Below are 14,986 nucleotides of genomic sequence, written 5' to 3' on the forward strand. Positions count from 1 at the left end.
ATTGTAAAAGATAATGATGATTTGACAACTTACAAATTATTGTGTAATAGTTTTAAGAATCCTTCAGCTTTGATATAGAAGAGGATGATACTGTTCTTTGACCTTGAATAGGAGAGGATCTTCCACAAGGAAAAAATTGATTTTTAGTAGCAGGGATCCTATTGAACACACTATTTGCAATCTGAGTGGAGTCAAAGAGTGATTGAATCAATATTCTCTCACACACCTGAATTGTGATATCTGTATAGAAGAGAAGTCCTCCCTCCTGTAACTAGACTTATGATTCGAAGAAAGTAAGAATCAACACTTTATACACAACCAATAATATCTCAGTCCTGTCTGCACTGTCAGTGTGAACAGAGTTTAGTTTCTCAGGGAAGGTTACAATAAAAAGGTTGCATAGACATTATGTCAACCCTTTTTTGCAGAGAAGAATCCTCATACATCTTGAAACACATTAAATACCAACATCTGTATAGGCAGCAGTGTCATCTTTGGGAATGGACACACAAGACATGTCCATCGTAGGCCACTACAAGGTTGACCGCACCACAACAGGATTGATATCTGACCTTAACCACCTAATAAAATTCAATGATTTCTGCAAAATAACTATTTTTTGATCCTGTACATACCTAAAGAGTTGCACTTCCTTGACAAGCTGTGCACTGTAGCCTAGTACCAAAAACTTGTGACCTCTCTCTCTGACAGTTAGTTACGACTTCGAATCATAGTTCTTGGTAAAATGTCTACAGCTAGTGAGGGAGTGCTCCACAGCAATTAGTGCAAAGAATGTAAAAATTTTGAAGAAAAGAAAAGTTCATAACCTGAAAATGTGCTAATGTTTTGTAACCGAAGTTATAGTGCGACCTCCACCAAGTGACCAGGTGACACGAATTGCAAATGCCATTCAAAAACTCAAATAATCACTCAAACAATGGAAAATCCAGGATAGAATAATAATAGTATAATGAAAAGGATAGAGTTCTACTCATCATACAGAGCAGATGTGGAATCGAAGACAGACATAACAACAAGAGTGCTATGCAAGTGATCTTTTGGCCGACAGGCCTTCTTCTAATGTATGCAATCACACCTATATATATATATATAACAGAGGGAAACATTCCACGTGGAAAAAATATATCTAAAAAGAAAGATGATGAGACTTACCAAACAAAAGCGCTGGCAGGTCGATAGACACACAAAAAAAAACACAAATATACACACAAAATTCTAGCTTTCGCAACCAACGGTTGCTTCGTCAGGAAAGAGGGAAGGAGAGGGAAAGATGAAAGGATGTGGGTTTTAAGGGAGAGGGTAAGGAGTTATTCCAATCCCGGGAGCGGAAAGACTTACCTTAGGGGGAAAAAAGGACAGGTATACACTCGCACACACACACATATCCATCCACACATACAGACACAAGCTGCTTGTGTCTGTATGTGTGGATGGATATGTGTGTGTGTGCGAGTGTATACCTGTCCTTTTTTCCCCCTAAGGTAAGTCTTTCCGCTCCCGGGATTGGAATGACTCCTTACCCTCTCCCTTAAAACCCACATCCTTTCATCTTTCCCGCTCCTTCCCTCTTTCCTGACGAAGCAACCGTTGGTTGCGAAAGCTAGAATTTTGTGTGTATATTTGTGTTTTTTTTTTGTGTGTCTATCGACCTGCCAGCGCTTTTGTTTGGTAAGTCTCATCATCTTTCTTTTTAGATATATTTTTTCCACGTGGAATGTTTCCCTCTGTTATATTCATATCATTAATTTGAACCCAACAATGACGTTTGTTATTGTCACTGTTACATTTCGAAGTCTTTTCTGTCGTCTTATTTCCTCCTTCTGTTTTTGCCAGTAGTTTCCCTTTGTAAAGGTCTGCTTGTGTCTGTATGTGTGGATGGATATGTGTGTGTGTGCGAGTGTATACCTGTCCTTTTTTCCCCCTAAGGTAAGTCTTTCCGCTCCCGGGATTGGAATGACTCCTTACCCTCTCCCTTAAAACCCACATCCTTTCATCGTTCCCTCTCCTTCCCTCTTTCCTGACGAAGCAACCGTTGGTTGCGAAAGCTAGAATTTTGTGTGTATATTTGTGTTTTTTTTGTGTGTCTATCGACCTGCCAGCGCTTTTGTTTGGTAAGTCTCATCATCTTTCTTTATATATATATATATATATATATATATATATATATATATATATATATATATATATATATATATATATATATATATATATATATATATAACAGAGGGAAACATTCCACGTGGAAAAAATGATGAGACTTACCAAACAAAAGCGCTGGCAGGTCGATAGACACACAAACAAACACAAATATACACACAAAATTCTAGCTTTCGCAACCAACGTTTGCTTTGTCAGGAAAGAGGGAAGGAGAGGGAAAGATGAAAGGATGTGGGTTTTAAGGGAGAGGGTAAGGAGTCATTCCAATCCCGGGAGCGGAAAGACTTACCTTAGGGGGAAAAAAGGACAGGTATACACTCGCACACACACACATATCCATCCACACATACAGACACAAGCAGACATATTTAAAGACAAAGAGTTTGGGCAGAGATGTCAGTCGAGGTGGAAGAGTAGAGGCAAAGAAGTTGTTGAGAGACAGGTGAGGTATGAGTGGCGGCAACTTGAAATTAGCGGAGATTGAGGCCTGGCGGATAACGAGAAGAGAGGATATACTGAAGGGCAAGTTCCCATCTCCGGAGTTCGGATAGGTTGGTGTTGGTGGGAAGTATCCAGATAACCCGGACGGTGTAACACTGTGCCAAGATGTGCTGGCTGTGCACCAAGGCATGTTTAGCCACAGGGTGATCCTCATTACCAACAAACACTGTCTGCCTGTGTCCATTCATGCGAATGGACAGTTTGTTGCTGGTCATTCCCACATAGAATGCATCACAGTGTAGGCAGGTCAGTTGGTAAATCACGTGGGTGCTTTCACACGTGGCTCTGCCTTTGATCGTGTACACCTTCCGGGTTACAGGACTGGAGTAGGTGGTGGTGGGAGGGTGCATGGGACAGGTTTTGCACCGGGGGCGGTTACAAGGATAGGAGCCAGAGGGTAGGGAAGGTGGTTTGGGGATTTCATAGGGATGAACTAACAGGTTACGAAGGTTAGGTGGACGGCGGAAAGACACTCTTGGCGGAGTGGGGAGGATTTCATGAAGGATGGATCTCATTTCAGGGCAGGATTTGAGGAAGTCGTATCCCTGCTGGAGAGCCACATTCAGAGTCTGGTCCAATCCCGGAAAGTATTCTGTCACAAGTGGGGCACTTTTGTGGTTCTTCTGTGGGGGATTCTGGGTTTGAGGGGATGAGGAAGTGGCTCTGGTTATTTGCTTCTGTACCAGGCCGGGAGGGTAGTTGCGGGATGCGAAAGCTGTTGTCAGGTTGTTGGTGTAATGTTTCAGGGATTCCGGACTGGAGCAGATTCGTTTGCCACGAAGACCTAGGCTGTAGGGAAGGGACCGTTTGATGTGGAATGGGTGGCAGCTGTCATAATGGAGGTACTGTTGCTTGTTGGTGGGTTTGATGTGGACGGACGTGTGAAGTTGGCCATTGGACAGGTGGAGGTCAACGTCAAGGAAAGTGGCATGGGATTTGGAGTAGGACCAGGTGAATCTGATGGAACCAAAGGAGTTGAGGTTGGAGAGGAAATTCTGGAGTTCTTCTTCACTGTGAGTCCAGATCATGAAGATGTCATCAATAAATCTGTACCAAACTTTGGGTTGGCAGACCTGGGTAACCAAGAAGGCTTCCTCTAAGTGACCCATGAATAGGTTGGCGTACGAGGGGGCCATCCTGGTACCCATGGCTGTTCCCTTTAATTGTTGGTATGTCTGGCCTTCAAAAGTGAAGAAGTTGTGGGTCAGGATGAAGCTGGCTAAGGTAATGAGGAAAGAGGTTTTAGGTAGGGTGGCAGGTGATCGGCGTGAAAGGAAATGCTCCATCGCAGCGAGGCCCTGGACGTGCGGAATATTGTGTATAAGGAAGTGGCATCAATGGTTACAAGGATGGTTTCCGGGGGTAACAGATTGGGTAAGGATTCCAGGCGTTCAAGGAAGTGGTTGGTGTCTTTGATGAAGGATGGGAGACTGCATGTAATGGGTTGAAGGTGTTGATCTACGTAGGCAGAGATACGTTCTGTGGGGGCTTGGTAACCAGCTACAATGGGGCGGCCGGGATGATTGGGTTTGTGGATTTTAGGAAGAAGGTAGAAGGTTGGGGTGCGAGGTGTCGGTGGGGTCAGGAGGTTGATGGAGTCAGGTGAAAGGTTTTGCAGGGGGCCTAAGGTTCTGAGGATTCCTTGAAGCTCCGCCTGGACATCGGGAATGGGGTTACCTTGGCAAACTTTGTATGTGGTGTTGTCTGAAAGCTGACGCAGTCCCTCAGCCACATACTCCCGACGATCAAGTACCACGGTCGTGGAACCCTTGTCCGCCGGAAGAATGACGATGGATCGGGAAGCCCAGGCTATCCGTGATCTGAAGGCTGACCCTACCCTCTGGCTCCTATCCTTGTAACCGCCCCCGGTGCAAAACCTGTCCCATGCACCCTCCCACCACCACCTACTCCAGTCCTGTAACCCGGAAGGTGTACACGATCAAAGGCAGAGCCACGTGTGAAAGCACCCACGTGATTTACCAACTGACCTGCCTACACTGTGATGCATTCTATGTGGGAATGACCAGCAACAAACTGTCCATTCGCATGAATGGACACAGGCAGACAGTGTTTGTTGGTAATGAGGATCACCCTGTGGCTAAACATGCCTTGGTGCACAGCCAGCATATCTTGGCACAGTGTTACACCGTCCGGGTTATCTGGATACTTCCCACCAACACCAACCTATCCGAACTCCGGAGATGGGAACTTGCCCTTCAGTATATCCTCTCTTCTCGTTATCCGCCAGGCCTCAATCTCCGCTAATTTCAAGTTGCCGCCACTCATACCTCACCTGTCTCTCAACAACTTCTTTGCCTCTACTCTTCCACCTCGACTGACATCTCTGCCCAAACTCTTTGTCTTTAAATATGTCTGCTTGTGTCTGTATGTGTGGATGGATATGTGTGTGCGTGCGAGTGTATACCTGTCCTTTTTTCCCCCTAAGGTAAGTCTTTCCGCTCCCGGGATTGGAATGACTCCTTACCCTCTCCCTTAAAACCCACATCCTTTCATCTTTCCCTCTCCTTCCCTCTTTCCTGACGAAGCAACCGTTGGTTGCGAAAGCTAGAATTTTGTGTGTATATTTGTGTTTGTTTGTGTGTCTATCGACCTGCCAGCGCTTATATATCACACACACTGTCTCTGGGAGGTAGGGCTAAGGAGCAGATTGGGGCGGGGAGTGGGAGGGTGTAGTGCATACAGGAACATGACTGGGACAGGGTAGGGCTGCTAGGTGCAGTCAGGAGGTTTGAGGAGAGGTGGGGGGAGGGGGGCAGGGAGGAGAGCAGAAAAGAAGCAAAGTAGAGGAGGGGAAAAAAGAGAGAGTAGTGGGAGTGTTGGTGGAATAGAAGGCTGTGTATTGCTACAGTTGGAACAGGGAAGGGGATAGGTAGGTGAAGAACAGGGACTAGAGAAGGTTGAGTCCAGGGGGTTATGGGAACATAAGATATGTTACAGGGAGAGTTCCCATCTGTGCATTTCAGAAAAGTGGATATTGGCAGGAAGGATCCGGATGGCACAGGCTGTGAAGCAATCACAGAAGTCAAGCCCTTCGGCTTAATGGTTGTCATGCAGCTGTAGAACACAGCATAGTGGTTGTAGCTCAGTTTGTAGATCACATGACTGCTTTCACAGGGACTGGACTGGACTGGAGTAGGTGGTGGTGGGAGGATGTGTGGGACAGGTCTTGCACCTAGGTGTGTAACAGGGATATGAGCCATGAGGCAAGGGGTTGGGTGCCTTGGGATCAAGGGTGGAGCAGGGATGAACAAGGATATTGCTTAGAAAGGTACAAATCATTATGTACATTTAAATAGCGTTCAGAAGAAGAAAGTATTTTAATGAGATATAGCTTACCGAAAACTACATTTCTGTAACATGCAGTCAGCAGTTAATTCAATAAGGGTGTTCAAGGTGAGGTTTGTTGCAAGCACCAGTCCACCACAGCGTAAATCTTCTTGCAGCAGAGCAGTCAGGTTAACTTTTGCATCATGAAACACCTTTTCCCCAAAGCTAAAACAACAAGGAAAGTTCCTTTCAGATCTTTATTATTGCAAGATTTTGATTATTTTTATAAACATCCTTTACTTTCACTTATTGTGAAGCAGGATTCTCATGGACACTAAGAACAAATTTAAGTTCAGGAGACTGACAAATACATGGCAATACAAAGATCTGGAGAAACAAGTTCATTTATTCCTGTATTATCAACTGTTTATTTATTTATTCTATAACATAAATAAGAGTTTCTGAATTACAAGAATAGTTATACATATACAATGAAAACAGGCAATTATTGATAAAATTATTTAATTGGCCAGATAAAAAAATCAACTCACCATGCAGCATCAGAACACACTCTTGAAAGACAGTTGTGATTGGCAAGCTTTCAGAGCCAGTGGCTCCTTCTTCAGGCAGAAGGGTTGAAGGGGAAGAAAGAAGGGTGAAGGAAAAGGACTAGTTGTGATTGGCAAGCTTTCAGAGCCAGTGGCTCCTACTTCAGGCAGAAGGGTTGAAGGGGAAGAAAGAAGGGTGAAGGAAAAGGACTAGAGAGGTCTAGGAAAAGGTGTAGATTTCGAGAAAGTCTCCCAGAACCGCAGGTCTGGGAGACTTACCAAACGGGATGAAAAGGAAAGACTGATTGTTGGGGACTACATCGGATTTGATCTGAAAACCTGAGAGCCTAAAGGTGGAAGACATGGTAATATGCAAGACAGAGATTACTACTAAAACATTGTGCATGAGTTAATAAGAGTGAAAAGCTAAGTGCATTGTATGCAACAGAGGTGGATGGTGAAAAACAGATTGTGAAGACAATGAAAGATATAGAAAACTAAAATGGATTGAAACAGAGAGTATTTACAGTGAAGAAAAGCTGAGACAGAAGAAATTAATATAAATTCAGACCAAGTGGATGGCAAGAACCAAGGACATACTGTATTGCTAGCTCCCATCTTTTTTACCACATGTGCCATCTGGATTCTTCCCCCAGACACCAGTCTCTCTGAACTCTGCATGTGGCAACTAGCACTACAACATGTCCTTGGTTGTCGCCACCCAGCTGGCCTTAATTTACGTTGATTTCTTCCGCCTCAGCTTTTCTTCACTGTAACTCCTCTCTGCTTCACTCCATTTTAGTTTGCTACATCTTTCATTGCCTTTCCTGTCTATTTTTCACCACTCCCCTCTCTTACATACAATGCACTTAGCTTTTCACTCTTATTAACTCATGCAAGATGTTTTAGCAGTAATCTCTGTCTTGCATGTTACCCTGTCTTCCACCTTTAATCTCTCAGGTTTTCAAATCTCGTCTGATGCAGTCCCCAACAGTCAGTCTTTCCTTCTCATCTCGCATGGTGAGTTTCCCCTGATCCGCGGTTCTGGGTGACTTTCCTGAAATCTACCCCTTTTCCTAGACCTCTCCAGTCCTTTGCCTTCACCCTTCTTCCTTCCCCTTCAATCCTTCTACCTGAAGAAGGAGCCACTGGCTCCAAAAGCTTGCCAATCACAACAGTCTTTTATGTGTGTGTTCTGCCACCACTTGGTGAGTAGATTTTTTATCTAGACATGTACAAAGATTACTAAATACTACTTATCAACATTTCAACACAGCAATCCAGTATAATATAACACAAATGACAATAGCTACAGGTGAATATTGAAGTCTTCTATACAGTTTATCTCACCACTCGTCACTATCAGGAAATATTTGAAAGAGGCCTTGAATGTACATGTGGGACATGTAGATGCAACATGAGCAACTGTGTGTCATTCCACACCACAGTCACAAGGTGATGATGACAATTTGCTCCACTTGTGGAGATTGTCTGCACATTTTCCAAGGCTTGTTCGGATGTGATTCAGTGTAGTCCAAATTGTCTGAAGCTAGTCAAACCCAGAGTGTTACTTCTGGATGCAGAGCAATTTCAGGCACTGTGGAGGACAGTTTAGTTGCCAACAGCATTTCCATTCATCGATGGAACTGAATTTATTTTCAGTAAGAATTCCGACTGTGATAAGAATGGGATGTCTTGATCTTAAATCTTTTTCACAGGGAATACATTGTTCAATATTGGAAGGGTTATCTAGTATCTTATGGTATTGATGTAGTAGCATCTTCTTCTGTCTCATATCAGGAGGGGGAATGTGCCTCAAGATAGGTAACCAGATGTGGGAGCAGATCTTACTGACCCACCAACAATATGGATGTATTCATATTCATATTCACATATGGACCGTTAAACAAGACTGACAAACAGTACTCTCCTATTGAGTACACCAATCTGAAAGCTGATACTCAAACAGTGTCTGCTGACAGTCCCAAGCAGAGCTTATGGAGATTATTGTTTGTGCTTTTGAGCTTGGCAGATATTCACGTCATATGCACCTTAAAAGAAAGTAATCCCAAGGTATTTTGGATGCATGTTAAGATGAAGTTTCTCTCCTTCGAAACAGACATCAAGGGCTTTGTGTGCCAATCTATTGGACTGATGAAAACAAGCAACTTCTGTTTTATCTGAGTTAGGTTGTAACCTCCATTTATGGTTGTATTTGCTTAAAATGCCTACAACATAAGATTTCTCCAGTTGTTTTGAAAGATTTGTGTTTGGTAGCTAATATAATTAATATCAAACAGATATTACTGTAGCTTCCAGACACTGTCAGTAGATGGAGATAACTGGAGCTTTGCACTTTGAAACACAATTTCAAGGTAGAAGTGTTGACAGATACACGGTTATTGATTAAAAAGTGGAAGTTTATGGAGTGAGTCCAATATCATGAAAACAGCTGTGATGAGGTAGGAAATTAAAAGAGGGAAAGCAGGTGAGGCAGCACAAGGACGGGGACAGGGAGGAGGAGCAAAGAGGAGCAAGAAAAAGAATTTAATGAAATTTGGCCTCCTTGAAAAAGAAAGGACTTTTCATACCTGAGTTAAGATCTCAATTTTTGTGGGTGTGTAGGAGGGAGTTGAAGGGGGGGGGGGTAGCCAGGAACATGTAAGCATGCTCTTGCCACCCCACTCTACACCATTAATGATGTACTCCTGAGTGTTCAGTTTCACACAAAACTTTGATGAACGATCCAATTGGATCCAGTTGTCCTCTTCATGCGCTCAGAGTTATGATTTTCTGCACTATGCCTTTTAATACTTTCTTGTTTTCCAGGTGCCATGCTAACATTCCATGCCAGACACTTTCTCTCAGCATTTACCTACTCTGTTGGATGAGATGACTCATGAGGTCTTCATTATGATAATATTCAAGGGAACATTTGGTGATGGCTGATATGCTTGGTTGTTTTAATCACATGTGTCACTGATGTTACTTGCACCTCTCCTTGAATGTTCTGATAATCTGCCCCCCATACACACTCAACTTTCAGAGACCTAGATCATCTTTCAATTATGAAAGCAACTTTTCATCTTTGTTGACAATTGAAATTCAGAAGATTCCATATATCTGTAGGTTGCTACTGAACTTTCCTTGTGTAGGGCTTCTTTTTTCTGTCTCAGTCTCAACCTCTTTCTTGATTTTTGACTGCAATGCCCACTCAGCTGAGTACCCATTCTTCTATATGTAGATGTACCAATTCTTTGGTGAAGCTCTCATTGTCTAAGGTTGTGTGAACTCTATGGATCAGAGTCTTTAGAACCAAATTTCTTTGTGACAAAAGGTGATGGCTTGAGGTATGGAGACTGAGGTCACTGTGCATACATTTTTTACATACACTGGGAGTCAATGATCTGTATATCCCTCTCGTGACTAATAAATTTGAGAAAGATAGTTGGTCTTCTTTTGCAAGTTTCATCATGAATTTCGTATTACAATGGACAGAATTTCAGGAACTCTTGAAATTTTTTGGTTCCATGTAGCTTGACTCAAATGTGTCATCCACATACCAATAGAAACATGTTTGTTTGAATTTGGCAGATTCTAGGATCTTTACTTGGAAGTGTTGCAAACCTGACTCACTGAAGTCATCATCTTCCTCTCAGTTTTATTCAAAGGATCAACATCCGTCTTCAGACAAAATCATTCAAAACATTGAAAATCTTCTTATTGTTATTCTGGTCATATGTAAAGGTAGTTAGTGGCACCTTACAAAGGAGCAGTCAGGAGCATTGCCCCAACTTAATTCTCCTACCACTGAAAAGTGAGTGAAATAGATATTAGTTGCAGTGGCATTGAGAAACATCTGAAATTTTTAAAACTGAACAAAGACCCAGGGACCAATAGAATTCCTATCAATTCTACACTCTGTTCACAGCTGAGTTATCCCCTCTGTTAACTACAATCTACAGTAGATTCCTTGAACAAAAAACTGTACCCAGTAGTTGGAGGAACGAAAGAGGTCATACCTGATTATGAGAAGGGTACCAGATGTGACCTACAAAACTATGATCCAATATCTTTGACACTCATTTGATGCAGAATCTTAGAACATATTCTGAGCTAAAACGTAATGAGGTATCTCAAACAGATCCACTTCATCCATGTCAATGAGCATGGATTTCAAAAACATAACACGAGCATGTGAAACCTAACTTCCTCACACAACATACTTAAAGCCATGGAACAAGGCAGTCTGATAGATGCAGTATTTCTTGATTTCTGAAAAGCATTTGACTCAGTACCACACCTCTGCTTATTACCAAAAGTATGCTCATATGGGGTATCAGGTGAAATAATTGATTGGATAGAAGATTTCTTGGTAGGGAGGACACAGCATGTTATCTTGGATGGAGAATCAATGACAGATGTAGAAGTAACTTTGGGTTTACCATAGGGAAGTGTCTTGGGTTCCTTGCTGTTCATGTTGTATATTAATGATTTTACATACAAAATTAATAGTAAACCCAGACTTCTTGCAGATGATTCAGTTATCTGCAATGAAGTACAATCTGAATCAAGCTGTACAGATATTTAGTCAGCTCTTGATAGGATTTCAAAGTGGTGCAACGATTGGCAGCTTGCTTTAAATGCCCAAAAATGTAAAATTGTGTAATTCACAGAACCAAAGATATGGTAGCCTACTATAATATTAGTGAGTCATAGTTGGAATCTGTAAACTCATACAAATAATTGGATGTAACACTTAGTATGGGCATGAAGTGGAATAATCACATAGGCTCAGTTGTGGGTAAAGCAGGTAGCAAACTTCAGAATGCAATCAGTCTACAAACGAGATTGCTTACAAATAACTCATGCGACCCATCCTAGAATATTGCTCAAGTTTTTTGGACCCATACCAAATGGGACTAGCATGAGATACTGAACTACACAGAGAAGGGTAGCATGTATGGTCTCAGGTCTGTTTGACCCACAGGAGAATGTCACCATGATGTTGGAAGAACTGAGCTGGCAGACTCTCAAAGATAGACAGAAATTATCCTGAGGAAGTCTACTGACAAAGTTTCAAAAACCAGCTATAAATTATGACTAAGAATATACTACAATCCCATATATATCCCTACCATAGAGATCGTGAGGATAAGATTAGATTAATTACACCACTCACATATGCATTTAAACAAATCATTTTTCCCCAGTTCTTTATGCGAATGGAATGGGGAAAAGCCCTAATAACTGTTACAATGGGATGTACGCTCTGCCATGCACATACCAGTGGTTCACAGAGTACAGATGTACATTGCAGTCCACACATAACATTAGGCCCATAACGTTGCTCTTGTCAGCTGGCAAAATTACAGTTTCTTTGTTCTCAATGTAGATTTCTCAGTGCTACCTGAAGAAGACATGAACTTAAGCATCCAGTCTGATCATTTGCATCCCTTTATGTCCATTATGCATTCAAACAGATTTGGGCAATTCCAGCAGGACAATGCAAGACCCCACATGTCCAGAATTGCTACAGAGTGGCTCCAGGAAGACTCTTCTGAATTTAAACACTTCCACTGGCCGCCAAACTCCCCAGATATGAATATAAGCATCTAGGATGCCTTGAAATGTGCTGGTAAGAAGAGATCTCCACCCCCTTGCACTCTTATGGATTTATGGACAGCCCTGCAGGATTCGTGGTGTCAATTCCATCCAGCACTGCTTCAGACATTAGTTGAGTCCATGCCACATCATGTTGCAGCACTTCTGTGTGCTTGCAGGGGCCCTACACAATATTAGGCAGGTGTACCAGTTTCTTTCATTCTTCAGTGCAATATTGCTCTCAAGTACATCTTTTTTTGCACAGACCCTCTATATACTACTTCCACATTTCAGCTTTCCCTTCTTTGCTTAGGATGGTTTTCCGTCTGAGCTCTTCTCTTTTCTCCAAAGGTCTCTATAATTTTCCCGTAAGCAGTATCCATCTTTTCCCTAGTGATATATGCTTCTAAATCCTAAAATTTGTCCTCTGGCCATTCCTGCTTAGCAACTTCCCATTTTCTGTCAATCTCACTTTTTACATGTTTGTTTTCCCTTTCTCCTGCTTCATTTACTGCATTTTTATATTTCCTCTTTTCATCAATTAAATCCAATATCTCTTGTGCTACCCAAGGATTTCTACTAGGTGTCGCCTTTTTACATACTTGATCCTCTGCTGCTTTCACTATTTCATCTCGCAAAGCTACCCATACTTCTACTGTATTCCTTCTCACTGTTCTGGTCAATCATTCCCTAATGCTCTCTGAAACTCTCGACAATGTTTGGTTCTTTCAGATTATCCAGGTCCCATCTCCTTAAATTCCTACCATTTTGCAATTTCTTCAGTTTTAATCTACAGTTCACAACCAATAAATTGTGGTCAGAGTCCACACCTGCCACTGGAAGTGTCTTAAAATTTAAAATGTTTCCAAAATCTTTGTCTTATCATCATATAATCAATCTGAAACCTTCCAACGTCTCAAGGTCTTTTCCACATACAAAACCTTCTTTCATGATTCTTAAACCAAGTCTTCGCAATACTTAAATTGTGTTCTGTGCAAAATTCTACCTGGGGCTTCCTCTTTCCCCCAGTCCATATTGACCTACTATTTCTCCTTCTTCACCTCTCTCCTCTTCCTGCTGTCGAATTCCAGTCCCCCATGACCATTACATTTTTGTCTCCTTTAACTATCTAAATAATTTCTTTTATATCATCATACATTTCTTCAATATCTTTGTCATCGGCAGAACTAGTTGGCATATAAACTTGTACTATTGTGGTGGGTGTGGGCTCTGTGCCTATCTTGGCTAAAATAATGTGTCCATTGTGCTATTCACAGTAGCTTATCCGTGTTCCTATTTCTTTTTTTATTTTTTTATTCATTATTGAACCTACTCCTGCATTACCATTATTTGACTTTGTATTCATAACCTTGTATTCACCCGATCAGAAGTCTTGTTCCTCTTGCCACCAAACTTCGTTAATTCCCACTATATCTACCTTTAACCTATGCATTTCCCTCTTTAAATTTTCTAACCTACCTACCTGACTAAGGGATCTGACATTCCTTGCTCTGATCCATAGAATGCCAGTTTTGTTTCTCCTGATAACGACTTCCCCGAGTAGTCCCTGCCCGGAGATCAGAATGGGGGACTATTTTACCTTTGGAATATTTTACCCAAGACACTGCCATCATCATTTAGCCATACAGTAAGGCTGCATGTCCTCGGGAAAAATTGTGGCTGTAGTTTCCCCTTGCTTTCAGCCTTTCACAGTACCAGCACAGCAAGGCCGTTTTGGTTTATGTTACAAGGCCATATCAGTCAAATCATTCAGACTGTTGTCCCTGAAACTACTGAAATGGCTACTGCCCCTCTTCAGGAACCACACATTTCTCTGGCCTCTCAACAGATACCTCTCCATTGTGGTTGCACCTAAGGTGTGGCTATCTGTATCGCTGAGGCACACAAGCCTCCCCATCAATGGCAAGGTCCACAGTTCATAGGGCAATGCCCTAGTGAGACTGGTATGATACTTCAATTTTGCAGAGAACCGTACCTGTATATAGGCTGTTATTACAATGGGGCTGCCTCTTCCACAGGTGTATAGGCATTTTAGAGCTACTGCCAGGTCCCTCTACCCCCACCTCCCTCCCCAACCGCAGGGAGGAATCTGTGCGCTCCTTCTATTTGCTTCTAGCATGTATAGCACGTTCAGTGTGGCATAATTTTCAAAGTGTTTGCGCATTGTACAACTGAGACCCAGCCCAGTATTTACCTAAATGGATGAGAAAAACTCCTAAAAGCCTGATCCTGGCTGGCCAGCACATTGTCGCCCATTGTTAATCTGCAGCTGGCACATCTTCCCATGTCTTGGAAGTGGGCACTTTAACACCCTCTTCTGGGCAGGTACTGTCTTAGTATTTAAAAAAAAAAAAAAAAAAAAAAAAAAAAAAAAAAAAAAAAAAAATTACAAACAAGTAAAATACGAGGTGCGGCTAGAAAAAAACCGGACTGATGCTGGAAAAAACATTTATTTACAATTATTTACAATTTCATGTTATCTCCTTCAATGTACTCTCCTCCTCGGTCTCTACACCGCTCCATACGAATTTTCCACTGTTCATAGCGATGCTGCAGATCATTTTCGGTAAGTCCATACATTACTTCCGTCGCTTTTTCATTTACTGCTTCAACAGTCTCAAATCTAGTTCCTTTCAAAGCTGACTTGACTTTAGGGAAAAGAAAAAAGTCACAGGGGGCCAAATCAGGTGAGTAGGGTGGATGACCTAAGATGGGAATGTTGTGTTTTGCCAAAAACGTCTTCACTGGCAAGGCACTGTGAGCTGGGGCATTGTCTTGGTGAAGGATCCATGACTTTTTTCTCCACAAATCGTTCCGTTTTCTCCGTACTCGCTCACGTAAGGTAG

General features: G+C 42.2%; 1 protein-coding gene across 1 annotated transcript in view; it reads right to left on the bottom strand.

Annotated features, from left to right (window-relative positions):
* LOC126213416 (uncharacterized) overlaps positions 1–14,986 on the bottom strand; it is a 156,728-nt gene that overhangs the window by 49,889 nt on the left and 91,853 nt on the right. The window contains exon 8 of the mRNA XM_049941463.1: positions 6,037–6,192. Within this exon, the coding sequence (XP_049797420.1) occupies positions 6,037–6,192 (156 nt within the window). The remainder of the gene's footprint in view (positions 1–6,036; positions 6,193–14,986) is intronic.

This window comes from Schistocerca nitens, chromosome 1, assembly GCF_023898315.1.
Source record: "Schistocerca nitens isolate TAMUIC-IGC-003100 chromosome 1, iqSchNite1.1, whole genome shotgun sequence".
In the NCBI taxonomy this organism is placed as follows: Eukaryota; Metazoa; Arthropoda; class Insecta; order Orthoptera; family Acrididae; genus Schistocerca; species Schistocerca nitens.